The sequence below is a fragment of the Lampetra planeri genome, chromosome 47, assembly GCF_965212315.1.
Source record: "Lampetra planeri chromosome 47, kcLamPlan1.2.h2, whole genome shotgun sequence".
Lineage (NCBI taxonomy): Eukaryota > Metazoa > Chordata > Hyperoartia > Petromyzontiformes > Petromyzontidae > Lampetra > Lampetra planeri.
In genome coordinates, this window is record NC_136153.1 from 5,736,269 (window position 1) to 5,756,898 (window position 20,630).

General features: G+C 45.3%; 2 protein-coding genes across 3 annotated transcripts in view; both read left to right on the forward strand.

Moving 5' to 3' along the window:
* The window catches only part of SNX14 (sorting nexin 14), a 35,260-nt gene extending 25,897 nt beyond the window's left edge, over positions 1–9,363 (forward strand). Inside the window, exons 24-29 of the mRNA XM_078615499.1 lie at positions 37–160; positions 1,526–1,690; positions 2,361–2,456; positions 4,129–4,220; positions 5,036–5,098; positions 6,391–9,363. Coding sequence (XP_078471625.1) covers positions 37–160; positions 1,526–1,690; positions 2,361–2,456; positions 4,129–4,220; positions 5,036–5,098; positions 6,391–6,396 — 546 coding nt within the window. The 3' untranslated portion in view covers positions 6,397–9,363. The remainder of the gene's footprint in view (positions 1–36; positions 161–1,525; positions 1,691–2,360; positions 2,457–4,128; positions 4,221–5,035; positions 5,099–6,390) is intronic.
* An 8,073-nt stretch (positions 9,364–17,436) lies between these two features.
* LOC144733533 (TGF-beta-activated kinase 1 and MAP3K7-binding protein 2-like) overlaps positions 17,437–20,630 on the forward strand; it is a 61,594-nt gene continuing 58,400 nt past the window's right edge. Inside the window, exons 1-2 of one of the 2 annotated variants that reach the window (XM_078615488.1) lie at positions 17,437–17,743; positions 20,259–20,368. The gene's annotated coding sequence lies outside the window, so the exon portion shown is untranslated. The remainder of the gene's footprint in view (positions 17,744–20,258; positions 20,369–20,630) is intronic. The other variant, XM_078615487.1, reaches the window with a different exon arrangement.

The window sequence follows — 20,630 nt, forward strand, 5'->3', positions numbered from 1 at the left end:
TTACTCTAAGTGGCCCCAACCCGTGGCTCCCCACAGATCTTCAGCCCACTCTTCGGCGACAATGCCAGCCGCGTTGACGGCTGTGACAAGAAGAGGGGCCCCAACTTCTTTGTGGAGGAGAGGACCGTGAGCGGAATCTATGACTACCTCTTGTTCGTGGGTAAGTGGCTCTGTTCTTTGCAACATTTTCGGGTGCGATGTTCTGCATCCATTCGTCATCACCATTGTCATCGGTCTCGTGGCGAGTGCTGGTCCTGCAGTGGTTTGGCCGACGATCCCTCGAGCCTGGCGCAGAGGGGGATATTGCAATATGGGGGGGGTAACATTGTAAAAAAAAATGGCTTTTTAAAAGAATTAGAAAAATTATAAAAATGACCATAAAAGAGGCCACTTTTGTCCAAAATGTAATATGTACTCTCTTGGTGAATTGTGGGTTGTACATATTTTTTTAAAAATTGTGAGTTACCATCCAAAAAAAACACATTTTGCTCCATTGCTCTATGGGTCTTCTTTGCCAATGTTTTTCATCAACATCTGTTTAAGCAGGCAAATGCTGGACCTGTTGACGCAATGAACTGGTTCAACTCTCATTCCATAGACCCTGAGTTGCTTTGCCGTTCAAGGCGGCTATGTCACTTCAGTATAAAAACAGGTGCACTTCATAATTTGTATTGTGGATGACAGGTAGTTGGTTAAGTTGTGAGTACCATCATCTCTTAAAACCCATTTGGACCAATGTGTGACTTGGCTAATTATCCTTCAACATATGGAGGTGCCTACATGACATGCTGCAGTTTCTGTTTGTGTGTGCGTTGTGCCTCCACTTTACACAGGGCGCCACTGTGGCGCAATGTTAACTCCCTCGCCTGGTATGCAGGAGGGTCGTGGGTTCAATCCCGACCCTGACACCTGCTGTTTATTTGGAGTTTGCATGTTCTCACCGTGGTCACGTTGATTTTTCTCCGGGTCCTCCGGTTTTTCTCTCCACATTAAGAATGAACATGTGGGACCTCCTTTGCCAGTACCAAAATATGAAAATAGGTTTTTCCCCTTTTATCTCGTCTCAAACGTCCTCTGGTCTAACACCGTTTGAGACGAGGCTCAAAAGGAAAGCTGTCTCTGGTGTGGACCAATCAGTTTCAAATACAATGCATGTATTATCAGAGTATGTTTTTTGTTTGCATTTTGACCACAAGTATTGTGGTCAAAATGCAAACATGATCCCTTGTAAAAGGTTTCAGTTAGGTGTTTCAACAACTTAACACCAGTTTTGTTGCCAGATAAAAGGGGGAAAAACTATTCTCAATGAACATGTGTTTAGAGTATTTGGCTGCTATAAATTTCCACCTTATGAGCCACTTCATTGAGCTATCATTTGTGGCCAGGTCACTTATGAAAAAGAGCTATATAACTCAGTGTGCCTTACCTGGTAAAATAAAACATTTGTTAGGTGAATAAAATAGTGTATAGTTTAACACTGATGTTGATATCCTCATGCCACCTCTTGGCACCTTGCTGACCACAGGCCGAATAGTGTTCAAGATACCCGATTGGTTGCACCAGCTGCTGATGGGGGGGCGCATCCTGCTGAAGCACACGCTGGAGGCTTACTGCGACCACTACCTGGCCTACAAGATAGGCCAGCTGCTGCAGGAGCACCGGCTGGAGGAGCTCCTGCACCTGCTTAGAGGTGAGCACCATGTGTCGCCACCTCTGGCCTGGTCTTCCCATTTATGCTTTCACTCAACGCCATGTTAGTTTTCGTAATTGTCATTGTAAAAATTGTCGCCGTCATCATCATCCTCATCAAAATCATCACCAGCATCGTCTGAATAGTTATTGTTGGTATCATTATTATCATCATCATCGCCAGCATTGTCTGAATAATCATTGTTGGCATCATCATCATAGTTCTCGTCGTCTTCTCCATCATTATTGTCCCCTTCACTGATCATTGTCATGATCGTTATCATTATTGTCATGACAATTATCAAAATCTTGGTGACCTCTATCATATTTTCCTTTATCATCATCATAGGTTCTCCCCTCTTTGAACATTCCTCATATACCAGGTCCACAACCCTCCGCACTCCACGACTTTATTCTATTGTAATCTCTGGGAACCCAGCACTGAGCTGCCAGCTCCAATTTCTCAATCAAGGTGCTCTTCAACCTCAGGCAAAGTCACCTCTCTAAGGCCTTGGCCTCGCATCTACCGAGGCTCTAGCAGTGCTGATTATTTTTTGTTCAACCCATGTGCACAATTTCCCTCGTGATAAACCTTCTGCGCATGAATGTTGAGTTTAGGATTTTAATTAATTTAACGGTGGTTTTTGTTTTTTTTCTTCTCATTGTGGCAGACGTCCTGTTCTTTGACAAAGACCCTTCCCGAACTCCCGAAGAGCAGCGTCTCCGAGCCCAGCAGACATTCCAGGGCATGATGTCCTACATTCCAGGTGACCTGCGACACCCGGCGCAGCAACTCATCATGATCTTTTAAAGGAACAAAGCGACATCAACAAGTTAGGAAAAATAATACATCTGCGTGGATTGTGTAACACAGTGGTTCTTAACCTGGGGTGCACGGGGCGTGCGAGATGCCCTTTCTAGAGGTGCGGGACATGCCAGATATTTCTAGAAGGTAAATCATCGAAACACAAATGAAGCACAAAGCTATGTATCTATTAACATAAATGTCTTTACGATTGAGAACCAAAGGGGTGCAAGGCTACAGTCAAGGTTAAGAACCACTGGTGTCACGCTTTTTCAGTGAATCACTCGGCAATACGGAAACTAATGGGTAGCTCTCGGGTAAACATCAGTTTGCGTGTGACTTTTTGCTCTATTTTGTCTCCAATATTTGGGCAACCCTTTGTTGAATTTGACAGCTTTTTAAAAAAGGTAAACCCCTACCTAATAACAACAAAGCGTTAAACTACAATGTGGTTCATATTGGATGAGTTTTACAACAATTACCGTGTCCCCTTTGTTCTAGACGTACGAACCTAGCTAATCCTTGAATACATATGTAGAGGTGTAGTGGGTGACATCACGCCACGCTCGCCCACGGAGAGAGTTGCGTCGCGGAACGTGACGTCAGGCGGGCCTTGAGGGATGGTGACGTCATGCCCCCAGGGGGGTATTTAAAGGGGGACCCGGAATGTAACCGGGGTTGGTCGGGGGTGTAGGAGTGGGAACTCGGGTAGGTGATCCTCACACGAGGCTATAGGGGAGGCTACTCCGCCCGACCGGCCGAGGTTGGGGGTAGTCCCAGCCCGGGGCAGGGTGGAGAGCCGGGTGAGCCGGGGGTAGGGATCCCAGTACCCTGTCCCCTGGGGAGTTGTAGGCTAGGGAGGTTTTGGTTCGGCAGAAGCCCTTAACAACCTGGCGTAAGCCCTTAATTAACGTGGCGTGAGCCCTTAATAAACGTGGCGTGAGCCCCTAACAGCAACCTGCCTCGGAGTCGTGAATTGCGCTACAACACTTCTAACCTTTCTTGGAAAGTATTGCAAACAAGTAGCTCTTGTTTGTTTGAAGCTTTGTAAATTAGGCAGAGTCGAGAGTGACTTCACGAAGGAGTGCTCGTACTGCAGTGGTGTTTTATAAGTTACAGTCGCACTGCAGCGACAACGCGAGTATCCTATGTCGCACTCCTGAAAGACACTTTTAAAGTCTTTTTTTTATTAATTAAAGCCTTAAATTTCGTGTAGGGTACATTTTTTTCTTTTTTTTTGCTTGGTATTTATCCGTTTTTAATTCGAATCTTCCTCAAATACATCACGGCACGTTCGTTTTAATGTTAGATCAACTCTTCATTGTTTCACTCGGATGTTTACTTTTCTCAAAATTTAGGTCTCACATTCTCCAACTTAACTGTGGAGCGCGTGTTTATTTTTTTAAATCTACACTCTGGGTGTTTTCACGTTTTTTATGCTCCGCTGTCTTTGGGCGCTTTAATATTCCTTCGCCCGCTCGATCAGCGGCGTGTTTTCATTTCTATCGAAGAGGATCCCTCGGTGCTTGAATAATTGTTTCGCATGCTGTGCTGTGTCTCTCATCGTTGAACGTTTTCATGTTTTGTGGCTGCTCTCTCGCTGGGATCTAATTTGTGTTTGACACGGCCCTTAGACATGCTGGTGAAGTGCATCGGAGAGGATGCCCGGTACGAGGGAATCAAGCTACTGTTTGATGGGCTGCAGCAGCCTCTGCTCAACAAGCAGGCAAGGCCCGTTTTATCACCACTGTCTTACTTTTATGGCCATCTTCACCAGGTCAACCTTGTAAAAGAGCCCATATAGGCTCAAGTTCTTACTTGGCGATATAAACTCTCCTGACTCTCTCTGAAGTGGTGGCTTGTGGCTCCAGTTTGAAGAAGCTTCAAAGCTAAGCTTCTTGGGTCTCGTGTGATGCACGCAAGTGGATTCATTCAAGTGACTGAAATACCTTGACACACGCTTCATGGCCACGTTCTCCATCAGACACGTGCATGCAGTCCCAAGCACCTTTTCATGGTTCCCAGGGTCATGGGTCTGAGGGAGAGTGAAACAGCTTGCGGGATTGCCCGCTGGTTTCGTGTGTTTGTGTGTTCATCAGTGGTTTCGACCGTGCGCTTGCATGTGCGTGCGTGCATGCGTGGAAAGCGGTGGTGCAGGCATTCTGCGCACGACACTATGACCTCACACCCCACCCTCTTCTGTGCTTTACCAGCCTTTATATCTGCTTGCTAACAGCATTTCCCAATATGGTTTGTAAAGCGAAACGGGGGATCGTTGTCTTATAGTAATAGGTTTTTACCCTTTCAACTGGTACAAAAACTGACACCTTTATACAAGGCATCATGTTTGCAATAACCACAACACAAGTAGTCAAAATGCAAACAAAAAGAAACAACTCTGATAATGATTGGTCCACACCAGAGACAGCTTTTCTTAGAGCCTAGTCTCACATGGTGTTGGACCAGATGACGCCAAAGGCGTGATCGTTGTCTTCTTTGTGTCCGCGTGTCTTTGCGCTGCTGTTGCTGCTGCTACTGTAGCTCACCTATCTGTTGCTGGACATCGTCGTGCTGGAACTCTTCCCAGAGATCGACCAGAAGCTGGTGAGTCCGTCTTTCCCTCCATCCATCTGACGTGTTTTATCACAACACTCATCCCTCGCGATATTCCGACAGGTCCCTTGCAGACGCAGTGCAGGATCACAGTAATCGGTCTCTTGACCGCTTTTCTCGATGCAATGGTGGTGTCTGACCGATGGATCTCCAAATATTTGCTGCCCCCCCCCCCCCCAATTATATACAAATTTCAAAATCGGTAATCATGTAATGAGTCGAAGAAATTTCGATTTGGAACTTCTGCAGTGAGAAGTGCACCATCCTGTGTTTCGAGAATTGCCCCAGAAGTTGACATCAAATAACCACTTCTGAAGTCACTTCATAGAGCCTCTTTATTCACAATCGGGGTAAACCTTTATACGGCCTGCAAAGCATGTTTATCGTATGTCATTCAGATGCAAACAAAAGTTTTATTGTTGGAGCTGGAATAAGCTGCAATAAATAAAAAATGTTATTTTATTGTGATGGTTGTTTCACGTAATCATTGGTGACTGGACTCACTACACAAAGAAACCCTGTTTAATCACAGTTGCCTGCCCCGATTCAAATCCAGGCTATCAGCTTCGCCTGCTCAGTGCTCTATTGTATTATTGTCCTCGTTGACCCACCCAACCATTGCTTCTTTTCACATTTTTTACTAAATAAATCCATCGAATTGCATGCAGTTATATTCTAGGTTCTTTCGGTTAAGTCATGTAGAAGGGAAATAACAAAAATATAACAATAAAATTATCTCGACGTTTCGATTGCAACACAAGCAATCATCATCAGGTGTGAAAACCACAACAAGAAAACCGCCACTTTTTTCACAAATTTTCTTGCTGTGGTTTTCACACTTGATGACGATTGCTTGTGTTGCAAACAAAACGTCGTGAGAATGATATTGTTTTATTTGTATTATTTCCCTTCTACGTGACTTTACCAAAAGAACCAAGAATATGAATCCCTGCAGTCACGAAAGCTTTAAATCAAAACTTAGCATGCCGTTAATGTACTTTGCCGCATGTCGTCTAGCAGCTGTGTTTAGGATAATACATGTTCCTTGCGAGTTGCCTGTGGTTATGCATTATATAAGAGGCCATAATACCCCCATGATATCATTAAACCATTTAGGCAATTATGGCCATTTGTGAAAAACTAACAAAAGCATTGTTGTGAAGGACCACTTGTGGTGAAGTGTTTATAATAAGTCGCGCAACTTTGAAATGTGTAATGCTGCCTTCATTTCGTGAATTTTCTTCTCATGTGATGTTTACGTCATTGTTTCTTTATTTTTACAGAAGTGACTCGCCGCCGCCGATGTCAATACCTGCCGTCCCGAGCACGAGTCCCACAGATTGATGCTGCCGCGGGTGTCGCATTTCAAAGCTGCGATGTCGGCCCCAATAAACGCCTGGCATCTGTGGGCTACCTCGTAAACACGGCTCATAGCATAGGCCCGCTCGAACACGGCAGAATTCCTTCCCGTGGAAAAGCATTTCATGGTGAAACATAATGCCCGCATTTTAATGGTTTGTTTGTTCCCGGCAATCGCAATGATGTGGCTACCATGAGCTGTCATTACTCCAGTCTGGGTTCACAGCCTCTTAAATTGCGTAGTTTTGGTGCGAGTGGCCATACATGCTTTTTAAACTATTAAACGAAATTTTTTTTTTACCAGGTAAGGCCCATTGAAAAACATAGCTCCTTTTCAGAAGCAACAACCTGGCCACAAATGATAGCTCAATGTAGCGGCTTATGTGGAAATTTATAGCAGCCAAATACGCTTAAACACATGTTTCTAAATGTAGAGGGAAAAACCAGATGACCTGGAGAATAATCCATGCGACCATGGAGAGAACATGCAGACTTCAAATATACAGGCATCAAGGGTCGGGATTGAACCCACAACCTCCTGTTGTACCAGGCGAGGTATTCAACATCTTAACCACGATGGCGCCCTTTCTATTAGATGTATAAATAATTTTTAGTCAATCAAGGTAGATGCTTACATTCCGGATACATGTCTCGAGTCGTGCATTTCATGGTCTAGTTTTTTTAACGATATATTTAAATTAAGTGAAAATATCATCTTTCGGCTAATGGAACGAATTAGACAACTTGATAAAGACAAGGTGGACAATACGAGATTGTACAGATGAGATAAAAAAAAGTTATTGAATCTAATCACAACCCCAAATTGTGATAATTTATTGAATGTTGGGTGGATTGTAATATGCCTAATAATGAGAGCTCTTCAGCACCATGGCACTGAAGTGGCTGATTAGCACGGTTGGCTACGTACGGTGTGAAAAAAGTTTCACATACACATGTACATACTACTTACATCCAGATGCTCTGATGTCAATGGTGAAGCAGCTCTGAAAACTAGTATGTCCGGAACATACATTTATCGCTTAAAAGCAACGAATTGTAATCAGTGGCACAGCTATTGAGTATGCAGGCTGTGCAACTGCACTGGCACGCATAGAGTCAGAGGGGCATAGGCTTGCTGGGCTCTGAAGAAGAGGGGAGGGGGATTTGACAGGGGTGGGTCCCCATTTCATTCCTTGCACCAGGGCCCAAGTCTAACCCATGCTACGCCACTGATAGTAAGTGTTCGGATAAGAATCTCTATTATTTATGTTTGCTGTGGATGTGCGAAGTAAAGCGTTGTTAGGAAGAGGAGTTGTAGTGCCTAAATTGCTTTATAAATATCGCTCAACATGGTTCACTGTGGTACAAGACCACCTCAAATGCTGGGCCCAATATGTGGTCTCAAGACTTGATAAAGTATTTAAAATAATTACTTCATTAATTGAATACAAGCAAATATCTTGAGCATTTTTTTTTTTGCATGACACTGAATGTTTGTTTTATTTTCCTGATATTGGAACACCGACAACTAGAAGCTTAATCTTGATTTGAAGCTTTCGTGACTGCAGGAATCCATACTTTTTGGTTCTTTCGGTAAAGTCACGAGATTGTTAATTACACTTGTGCAGTACCGAATTACAAGTTAACAGTTTGACTCCCTTTAATTCCTGATGACGGGTAAACTCTACTGTTTTGAAGTTCATTCTAGCAATACTACAGAACCATATTCAAGGTTTGGTAACCACAACCTAAACTTTGGTTTTATGGCACTTATATCAGTGGCTTATGAAGCAATGAATGAGATTCGGTGCAATTTAAATTCAAACACTTGACCACCGGGGCAAGTCTTTGCTGGAAAAAACTTACTTTGGATTGTTTCCTTGGTCATACCTGCCTATCCAACTCAGAGCACTCTTCTGCCTCTGAGTGCAGGCAAATGGATAACCACACTTGACCAATGTACATACATATATAAGCTAATGTTCACCCAGTCCCACAGATATATGCTTAACTCCATTCTGTGTCTGCATACAAATTGAAATATTTTAAAGTCCATCGGCCTTCGTTGCTTTACAGACCAACTGTCGCACGGAAGGAACGGAGTTCTGCTTATATTTAATTTTACCCGCGATGATGGATAGCTAGGCAAAAAAGTTTATATATACTTTCCGTACAGTTCCCCTATATTCCAAAATATTGCACTTCTTCAATTGTAGGACATTGTACGTGCGTATGATCTGGCACAAGGCCCTCTTGCTACATGAGAGCATAATGGTTATTTTCCACAGCACTGTCAACAGTTGAAGAGTGTTGATTTTTTGTCCGCACAGTCTACTGCCACCTTGGATTGGTTGAAGGACCTGAACATCCAACTGTGACATTCTGCTGACAGCCGCGTGCGGTCGACTGTGTATTACCCGAGCCACATGTCAGTCGATAACAACGTAGTCCGCATGCGAATCGTAGAGGCAATATGTGCTGCCATTCTGGGGCTGTGACGATGGGTGCAAGACTGCATCGGTTTTCACCGTTGTGATGTGTAGGAGCGGGTACAAACCAAATACTCACATTGGAGAGCTAAACTTATCATTTGTATCCTGGCAATGTGAGGTTTGTCATTTGCGGATTTCAAAACGCACTTGTGTGCAAATAATGAACTGTCTTGCATGAATTACACATCGGCATGACAATGCCTTTGAATTGTAAAAATCCCTGGAAATTAACTGAGTTTGAGAGTTTACCAAACATTGTGAAAATAATTGCATTTTGTAAGCATTTCTTGACATTTCATGTGGCGTGCACTTGCCTTATCTGTAGGCCTACACTTTACAATCTTTGGATGTACTTCAGTTGTGTAAGAATTGTATATTGGTAGCATAAATGTGATTTAAATATGACTTGTTCTGCTGTGTCTTGTTAATGTAACATGCACCCACGTGCTGCTTACATTCGCAAAGTTGTTACATTGTAAATGGGCCCTGTTAACAGTACATACCAATAACTCCATAATTAATGTTTACGGTGTTTAAAGACCTCAACACCCATTGATTTTCTTTTGATTCACTGACTGCCGCTTCCACGTGGCATTTATTTATTTATCGCCCTTCAAATTTGATTTGAAGCTTTAGTGACTGCAGGAATTACTCTGGTTCTTTCGGTAAAGTCACGTAGAAAGAAAATCAATTTAATAGAATACGACGTTTAATTTGCAACACAAGAAATCGTCACCGTGTCTGTGTTTTGTCTCTCAAATTTAGTTCGACTTGACGATTGCTTGTGTTGCAATCGAAACGTCGTATTCTATTATTGAATTTCTTTTCTTTCTACGCGACTTTACCGAAAGAACCAAAGAGTTATCGCCCTGTCTGAGTACCTAGTCGAAAGGCACTTTGCGAAAATAATTTACCATTACCGCAGTTGTAATACCGCCTAGCAGTAAACAAACATCACATTTAATTCTGCTATTTTTACTGCCGTATTAATGTATAGCTGTCAACCCGTACGGGTTACTCCGTATTCTTGTACAGGCAAATTTTAGTTTGCAGGTCCATACAGCCGTTTCAACACGGGCAAAAAAATACATGCTTTTCCCTTGTGATGGGAATTTGTAGGATGAACGTTGATATTTATAAGGCCACTAGGTGACCAACAAGGTCTGGATTGGTCTGTAATAAGATAGGCACTGATACGGGGTTGATAGGTATGAGAGTGTATGGGTGTGAGTGTACGAGTGGTGATTGTGTTTCTCCCTTGTGATGGGACTATGATGAACGTTGACATTTATAAGGGCAGGGTATATTAATAAGTTCTGGTCTAATAAAGTAGGCACTGATAAAGGGTTGACAGGTATGTGATTTAGCCCTGGGAGTGGTACTAACAAGTGGCATTTAAGCCCCAATTTGCCCCCCTTTCTCTTCTCGTCTCGGCCCATTCAGACACCAATCTCTCCGACCCCCCCCCCTTCCCTGTTGCCGTCCAGGAACTCTGTGTGTGTGTGCGCGCGTGGTATCCAAACAAACACGGTCAACATGAACAAACTTGCCATGGGTAACGGGAGGGCAGTGTCAGCGATGGGGCCGCGTGATTGGTGGTCGGGTTCCTGGAAGGCGGGTTTGAAGGGGTGGCGTGGAGCCGGGTAGATGTTGGGTCACCAGATCGGTTGGGGGTGGTTGGTGGTGGTGGTTCAATGAATTGGAATGCTGTAGTCCAGTGGTGCTTATAACCTCGCCTGCAGCCTTACATCGTAAAACAAAATAATGTTAATAAATACGTAGGGTTTGATGAAACAAAGTAGTTGTACTTACGTGCCCCGTGCTTAATTTATGTTTCGATTAATTACCTATGGGGCCGTCCATAAATGACGTCACGCACCTGGGGGGGGCGGGGGTCAGACATTTGTGACTGTGACGAGGGGGGTGGTTTGAGAAATGTGACGTCTCATCAAAATGCGCAACTTTAAATAAATATAGACAACACGTTCTACTTAATTAAATAGACATTTTAATAAATGTTTTCTCCTACATCAGAGTGCAGCGGCACATTAAATACGCACTACAATGACAATAGTTTAAAGCGATTTGAAGCATTTTTCTTGGTGGGGGGGGGGGGGCAGAGCTTTGTGACGTCATATTTGAGGGGGGGGTCTGACTTTTTGTGACGTCATTTGAGAGGGGGGGGGAGGTCAAAAAATCTCGCACCCCAGATCAAGAATCACTGCCGTAGTCTCTACTGCAGGAATCCCGATGACCTATAAAGCTCTTCCCCTTTCACAGACGTCCAATTAGAGGTGTGTGTGTGTGTGTTAGCCATGTCCACCCCCCCCCCCCCCCAAAAGGTATTGTGGTACTGTATTGACAATTGCATCAACGCTTTGAAGGTGATTATTGCATTGAGCGTTGCCACGTGTTGCATCGCATTTGCACTTATATACCACTTTCGTTCGTGGCACGTAACAAAATGTGTTTTTAAATTTCGATTTAAAGCTTTCGTGACTGCAGGGATTCATCTTCTTGGTTCTTTCGGTAAAGTCACGTAGTAGGGAAATAATAAAATAATAAAAATACAACATAATAAAATTTAATTCTCACGACGTTTCGGCCAAAATGTGTTTGCCCAACGCCGCCGCAGCCTTGCCCTATTGTTGTTGTTGCTGCAGAAGCAGCAGCTAATGTTTTTAACATGCGATGCAGTCCGTCCTCCTCCTCCTCCCCCTTCCAACTCTGTAATGGCACGTGACGCCGCTACCAGCACACGTGCGCTCACGTGTGTGTGGGGGGGGCCACGTGCTCTGTCTGTCTTCTCCCAACTTGCTCTGTGCTCCAGTAAGGGGGGGGGGTGGTGTGTGAGAGAGAGAGGATGCTGTCCGGATTTTTAAATGCACGTGTACAGTTCGAGGCACTGTACGTATCCGACAGCTGCTGCGGAGTGGCAGAGCGTGTGGGTGGGTGGAGGAGGCGGAGGAGGGATGTCCGCGTGGTGGTCGTTTGGTGGCCTCTTCAATTGCCACGAACTTTCCACACCCACGCTTTTCAGGGGACTTACATTGAGCGCAGCCGTTTTGCTGTCTGCTGCAGAACCATCAGCACAAATACAGCAGCCCATCCAGACTCGGTGGGGATTTCGGAGAAATGTCCTCTAGGGAGAATGAAAATTCCTCAATATACAATACTTTTTCTGCCGGACTGTATGCTGCCGTTTTTTTTTACAAATAAAATTTTCCCAGCGTGGATTGAATACCCGTGTATTTTTTTAAAACTCCCTCCAACCCACTACCCTCCCTCCCTCCCTTACGCCAACTTGAAAAAACAAACTCTTCCACCTTGTAACCCCGTTTCTCCACATATTACATTTTTTTGTCATCAGTGCATCACAGTGTGCCTTTATATAATCCCGAAGGCCCATGCATTAACTCTCAAAGAAGCCAAAGATTTATGAAATGGGGAAAATATAAAAAAAAATCTACGTGAGACACAGAATGCAGCCTCCTATCTGGGAGTATTTCCACACTCCAAGCCAAACCCACTCACCATAGGCATACCGACATCTCTTCCTTTGTATCGCCTTATTCAGCCAGGCGGTGTTGACACAAGGGGGTGCATTCTAAAGGCACTTTACATTTTATATGGAGAGATGTTCCAAGCGCCTTTTTGACCAAGTCAGCAATTGTGTGATTCACCGAGGAACCGGGCAGAGGGGTGGGTGGCTGATTGGGCCTACCCTTAGCTCCCATACCTTCCGGGATTTGGCATGTTTGCGCATACCAGACATGGCAGAGAGAGAGAGTTGATGTAAATTCCAGCTGGTGATTTGTGTGGCCTCTCTGTAGTTTTAGGGTTAACGCCGGTCGTGGTGGCACTGCCCACTTTGTGGGAAAAACATTTTTCTGTAGCTCGCCTCTCACAATGCAACGATGTAATCAAGTTTGTGCCACTTTCAAAGGCACTTGGAAACGTACATCAATGCTTTGCCAACTGTGGTATAAAGGGACTTAATGTGGCCTTATGGGGGCCAACTGCAACTAACAAATGGTCACGTGCTTCGATGGCTGAATTTTATAGTGCACTTACCCAGCCTTTAAATAGGGGCCCATGGTTTTGTCACTATAACGATGAAACTTTATAACCAAAACAAGGAAAAGCATTTTAAAGTAAAGTGAATAACGTATTAGTCATGGATATATATATTTGGAATTGCTAAATTACTGTGTGGTTTGTCAGCTGAGCAAGAGGTTCATGCCTTGATTCAAGTCATATCAATGGGGTGCCTCTCATATCCATTGTTGACCGGAGTCAAATGGTCAAATTCCCACCCTCTTGATAGCCACTTTAAATAGATTGTCCACTGCTGGCTTTTCCCTAAAGTATGTTGACGTATTATTGCGGCCAGAAGGGATGATGGCCTGCATTAAACCCCTGCATGTGATTTGAACCCACAACCTAACAGCAAGCCCGGTCACATGTGTGTTGTGTTAATGCTGCCGAGCTCGGCATATCTACAGCAGCAAGCTATGTTAATGACGGGCCTTACAAATTGGAACATGGGTAATGTGCCAGTGGCCAGCGGGTGGCATACGATTGACCAATGGTGGCTTAAAACCAGCAGGGTGTAAGGGCTTAATATGGGGAAACGGCTATGTCGTTTTCATTAATACCTTACAATGCTTGCACATATGGCATGAGACTCGCGTATATAGAACACATTTCTCAATTCTCACAGCTTCTGTAAAGAACTTGGAGGTTATGGTCAGATGTGGCGTTATGGTACTCTGGTGATATCTCTTCTAACATAATCATACGTCCATGCAGTGGTGTTAATGCCGTAACATTAAAGTCTTTTTTTTCATTAACAGAGCTTGAAAGTTGTGTCAGGCAGCCCAGAACACACAATCTGTGTGCGAGGACAAGACGAAATATTATTTTTGAGTAATTTAGTTCATCCAGGAAAGTTCTCAAGCATTTTTAAAGGAGGGTCGGTCCTGCATTGTAAAATTTGATCAATTCCATTTTAAATAGTTGTATGTTCGGGAGGAAATCAAGGATACCCAGCGAAAACCCACTATGTATGCAAGGGGATAACATTGAATTGTCCACAAAGACCAGTGGCTAAACCCATTTTCTGTACTACCAGCTCCTCAACACCACCTGGGTCGCATTCTTTTTTAAGAGATCCTTTTTCATGTTTGTATGCGCCACATGTCATACAAACATGTTTACGAGGCAGATTTGTGAAACTTGCTGGATTGAGAAATTGCCAGAGGTTAGTTAAAGCACGTGGGTTCGTGAACCTGCCGATGAAAACTTTGGGTTGCTATCCCCTCATGCGGTGGGTTTTCTACAGGTCGTAGTTTCCTTACCACAAGCATAACACTTGTTAAATTACTCTTTGGTTCTTTCGGTAAAATCACGTAGGTGTATAAAAAAAAATAGATCACGACGTTTCAATCGCAACACAAGCAACCGTCATCAGGTGTGAAACAAACAGCAGGACTGCTACGTGACTTTACCGAAAGAACCAAAGAGTATGGATTCCTGCAGTCACGAAAGCTTCAAATCAAGATTGGACTTGTTAAATTACATTGGCCAAAGTTCCAATGTAAGATCCTCCTGGAAGTGATTTAATAAGTTATTTGACATAATATCGTACCGTATTTAATTAATTACATTCGGCCCTCACCACCTGGTTTCCAATCAAAGCATTTATTATCTGTCGTTATCCACCAAGAAATTGATTGGATGATTCGCTGTCGTGTTTCCAGAATATTTTCCTAATTTGTTTTCCTTATTGGCAGTTTGGCGTCCTCCATTCGCCTAAATGTAATATTAGTACCGAGTTTTCTGTAATATTTGCAGGCGCGGGCGCTGAGAAAGGAAGTATAAGACCGCAATCTTGAGACGTATTAGTGTGGCGTCCAGTAGAGAGTCAGTCCGAAAGACAAACCTGTCAACCCCTTCTCAGTTCATACCTTATTACAGACCAATTCAGACCTTATTGGTCACTCCGTGCCCTTAGAAATCTCAACGTTCATCCTACAAATTCCCATCGCAAGGGAGAAACAGACCAAACATTTTTTTGCCCGTATTTGAAACGGCTGTACACCGTATGGACCTGAAAACTAAATTTCCTTGTACAATAATAATAATAATACGTATGGGTTGACACGGTATGGAAAAGAGTACCGAGGAAGTGAGAGTGATAGGATGAGGTTGCGGGAAGTGTATTTGTTACATTTTAGAGGAGGCAAAAATATCCGAATGGGTTTGATTATCGACGATCATCCAGCTTCCAACATCTGGCAGTACCGGGCCGAAACGGCAAAACCGCTCCAAAGGCTGTAAACAAGTCCAGCGATCGACACGGTGTGCGTGACAAAAAAACAAGTAGCTACGCTTGATTTCAGTGTCATTTATTATATACGGTACATTATGCAATACATACAACTTAAACAATGAAAATACTGCAACGTGTATACAAAACCCGAGATTGGAGTGGTAAGTACGGTACAGTAAATGTTTACATTGGGATTTTTTTTGTTCCATTTGCATGTTTACTTATGGCAATTTAGCAGAGGTGGGACAAAGTCATTGTTATGCAAGTCCAAGTCGAGTCGCAAGTCATCAAATTCATGACTCGAGTCTGACTCGAGTCCAAGTCACATGACTCGAGTCCACATCTCAGAGGTGGGACAAAGTCATTGTTATGCAAGTCCAAGTCGAGTCGCAAGTCATCAAATTCATGACTCGAGTCTGACTCGAGTCCAAGTCACATGACTCGAGTCCACATCTCAGCAATTTAGGATAGTAAACAAATGCAAAATACAAAAAAATGTATACACAACACAAAAACATGTTACGCAAGAATGTGCAAAAATAAGCTATTTAAATTAACGAGTTAGTCGAGAAGTAGAAATAAAACAGCTAAGTTTATCTATGATTGTCACCTGTCCGATTTTGACCCAGTCCTCGAATTGACATTTGGGTAATTAAGAATTGATTTCTACCGAGATTTTGTGCCATTTGTGCTGAACTTTATCACAGTATAACTGCAGTGCTGCTAGCACCTCGGCTGGGAATTATGTCCGGGATTTTCTGTGGAAAAGTTAGCAAACCCTGGGGGAAAGTCGAATTGGCAAGATACAGAGAAGGCATCATAACACCAGCAATGGGAGTAGTCAAGAGTTGAAAGCATGCCGATGGAAGGACCTGGGACATTGGAGATACGTAACACCCAAGAGGTATATAATATAACCCGTAAAAACGAAGTTTTTCACTATAAATCCTTTATATGCGTGGCGGCTAGAGTCCTCTCGTCCTCTGGCTTGAGATGGCTGCCACCTATGGGTCACATGATTGCATGGCAGCATTAAGCAATTGGTAATTAAATATATTTTTGTCCTAAAAAGTGTAAAATTTTGGAAAAAAAATTCACGAACATTAATTGTTACGGACAACGAGTCTGTATGGGAAAATGTCAGCTCGATTGGATCACGGGAAGTGGGTTAAAAAACGACCGAAAGATTTGCACGGTCCTAAGCGAGCAAGCAAGTGAACTTAATATAAAGGATTTAAAAAATGGCATGAAGTGTCCAAGAATCGGATTGGGATGATTATCTGAAACTAGAATGGGAGGAAACTCAACCAAAAAGCCTGTCTGTAGGTAGACAACTCATGGGGGGCAACACTGGCATGTCATGTACACAGCCCTTTTGGATGGGGGGGGGGCCTCCCCATGCCGTTGCCGGTCGTGACGATTAGCTGACGACGCTTCACTCTTGCTGGTCAGTGCTGGATGAAGACGATGAACCATAAACGATGCAGCAGCACGAGTATTGTACGGTGCAATAACTTTTGCTGAACTGCCCTCTGCTGCCCCCCACCGCTGCCAACAATCCCCAACACGATCAAGGCTAAGTTCTGCTTCTCTTCGAACGCGGTGCTGTTTTTTTTGTTTGTCACGTTCAGAATTATCCATTCTGTATTGGCATTCTACAGTCCAGAATCGTAAAAAAAAACAACATTGACTCTCAACACGCGCGAAAAGTTGCACGCTTAATTTGTTGTTGTTGCTGCTGCCCCAGATGTATTTTAATCATCGTCACAACAACCACCACCAACCACCACGCCTAAGCACGGGTGGTACCTTCTCTCCCCCTCCACACATCCACACACATCCACACACATCATCTGACCACCCGCGAACCGCCAACTTCAAGCAGCCGTAGAAGAACCCCCCCCCCGCTGCCCCACGTGGAGCGCATGCAGAGCCCCCTTGTCCACGTGGCCACTTCTCGCGAGATGCGCGCCCTTGCAACTCTCGCGAGACACTGGCATCGGCGAGAGAGAGAGGCGGGGGGGTTCCCCTCCTAACTCACGCCCACTTCCCCCATTAGCCCCGCCCACTCCCCGCCCAGCCCCGCCCCTCTCCCCCAGCCCCTCCCCTCACCAGGCAGCTCGGCCCTCGGCCGCCATAATCGGCTCCGAGGCGGCGGCGGCGGCCCCCCGGCCCGCCTGACCCGAGCCTCCCTCGGCCTCATCCCCCCCGGTCCGACCTCTCGCCCGGCCCTGCCTCGTCTCGCCCTGCTACCCCCACCCCTCCCTCCCCACGTAGCCAATACCCCCCCCTACCCCCACACCCCTTCACCCCGCATCCCGAGGGTTGTATCCGTATCCCGCGTCTCTCTCAACGTTCGATTTCTCATCTTCATCATCATCACCACCATCATCATCGTCGTCGTCGTCGTCTGAATCGGCGGTGTCGCCTTCATCTCCTCCTCACGGACAGGTGAGCTGAGCCGCCAGGTGATGTGGCACCGATTGGCGACATTTCTCACAGACCACGGGCCTCGTCCCGGCCCTCAGGTGGGCAAGGTGGAAACTGATGGAAGTCCCCCGGGCGGAGCGGTTGTTGAGACGCGTTCGTCACGAATTGTCGTGGTCGCATTAAGTGTCTGTGTCGATTGATTAAGAGAGAGATGTTTGTGGTTGGTGCCGGTAGCGATCGTGGTGAGGGTGGTGGTTGTGGTAATGGTGGAGTCTTGAGGTTGTTGGTGATGGTCATCTGGTTGTGGTGGTGGTTGTTGTTGGTGGTTATGGTGATGGTGGTTGTGATGGTGTATGTGGTGTTAATGGCAGTGATGATGGTGTCTGTGGTGGTTGTTCGTGATGTCTGTGGTGGTGGTGTTGGTCACGGTGGTCGGTGGCATCGTTTGGTGGTCATGGTCTCTTTGGTGGTGTCAGTGGTGACTGCGGTTGTGGTGATGGTGTTTGTGGTTGTTAGTGATGGTGGTACCCATGGTGGTGGTGGTGTCAGCAGCTGTAGTTGATGGCATCTGTGATGGTATCCGCAATTGTGATGGTGGAGTTTGCTGTGTAGATGGGTGGCTTAGTGGCCAGCGCGCCTAAGTTAAATTCCCGGTGTCGTAAATTATGCTTATACTTTGTTGTTTATTTAACACTCAACAAGTATGAATGTTGTTGGGACGTGGTGCTGTTGAAGGGTGTTTGTTGGTTCGGATTGTAAGTGTCGGTCGTGAGTTTAAACCTCCTGGCTATTGTAGAGCCGAATGTTCGTGTCGTCATGGCATATGATCAGTAACAGCTTATACATCATCAAGCAGCCCATGGCCAATTCGCTACCGAATTAAAAGGACTCCTTCCAATACAACCGACGTCTCTCACCAATAAATAATAATAAGAATCCACCGCGAATAAGCGAATTTCGCAGCTCCATCTCCGAGTGACGAGATTTTTCGGACGCGTTTCGTTCATTGGTGTTTGCCTGTCACGTTGTAGTCGTGTCCCATCGTCAGCAGTCGTTCAAAAGAGTTGATGACTTTCTCGATAGTTGAAATCGTGTCACCCTCTCCCCACCCCCGCGGACGTATTCATCCACGTGTTCCTCTATTTTGTCCTTAATGTTGCGTCGCGTTCGTGAATGTAATTGTGCAACTTGTTGCGACGTCAGTGGGCTACGGAGTACATGGAAGAGAGGGCAAATGTGTGAGTGTCCGTTGTTTGAACTCGGCTGGTTTTTTTTGGTCGTGTCGTCTTTCATCACATCAGCAACAGCAGCAGCAAACATCGTTGTCGTCACCATCGATATCATCCGATTGATCCTCATCGATATCGTCTTCGATACTGTTGTTGTGGCTTGGGTGTTGGTAAAAAAAAGTACCACTCGCATTGGTTGCACCGCTCGGTGCACGGAAGTCAAACACTGCTGTGTCAAGGATGGACTGGCCACGGCCATGTGAATGTCGAGTTTCCAGCACGGCTAAGGAACGTTTATCGATCTTGTAATGCAAGGTATTTTACGGTTGTTTTTTTGTCAATCCACTGATATGTGAAGGACACCTCACCCCCCCCCCCGTGTGAGTCATGGGGGTTGACCACACTGCAACCACGCTGAGTCAGTGCGTGTGTGGTGAATGGGGGGGGCAGGCACAGGACTGGTTCAAGATACATCACTCACCACGGATGTCAGCCGTGGCCGGGTATCAAACTCAGCTTGCTGGGTCCCATACTACAATGCGCTGGCCGCCGTGTCACTGCGCAACCGCTATAGAATAAGGGGACAATTTAACAACAACAAAATTAATCTTTTAACAACGTAAAGTGAATGTTAAATACTGTTTGGTAGCATCATTCCTTTATATATATAGTTGATGCCCTGTGCTTTAAAGCACTTGGCTGATTGATTGACAAGCGGCCTGGAACTAAATTACAAAAACATGAATCCTGTCCGCTGCGAGGAAGGTCTGTAATATATATTATGCATCTCACAGGGCATTGTATTGCAAAAGATTTATCTGGGAGGCTTCTGCAGTTGAACATTTTCTAGTGTTGCCTGTGTGCAAATCACCCGAAATATGCACTATCTGGTCAGGTCTCGGAAACGAAGCAGGCATGAGCCTGCTATATACACAAGCGCCGTGAGCAGCAAAAGCCATTGTTGTACTGTACATCTGTGCTCCCCACCTTCACCAACCGGCAGCAACCAGTGCTGTGAAGTGTCTCAAATAAACCCTCCCCCACGGAACCCACACGGTGTGGGGAGGCCCTCATCCAGCAGCGGATTGACAAGAAGAGACTGTAACACGTGCATATGTGAAGTGTTGGTGAACACTGTGTCAAGCAAGGCTATGTGGCATTTGCCTCTTCCCCCCCCACCCCAACTCTGTGGTTTGGATCTGTTTTTTGACTTCTCCCTGTTAGTCGTGGTTTGGTTAAGCGGCGTGTTTTGCCCGTCCCCCCCCCTCCTCCTCCTCGCTCGTGTTTTGTTTTGCTTGAACTTCTAGACGGGAGGCCGCACGAGACCCGTCACAGTGCGGGGGGGGGGTGAGCCCTCCGACTCAATTCAGGGGTGACTGCCACGACCAGGGCCAGACACAGCGCGCATCTAGGCAAGGTTCAACACTTTTTTCTATTTGTTGTTGGTGTTTGATTATTTTGGTTCAAAATGATCGAACAGGATTCTGATGAGAATGCGCTCCTCGTGGGAGCTGCTGTTAACCCCCCCCCCCTTGCATCCAGGGCTCTCTGGGAAGCCCATCTGCCCTTGCCCGCCCCCCCCTTTCCTTGGCGTCAACCACTTTTGTTTTGCTTAAAACGCCAACGATCAGCGCCCGGCTTCTGATCCGTGTGCCCGTTCTGCGCGTGTCCCGTGCCTT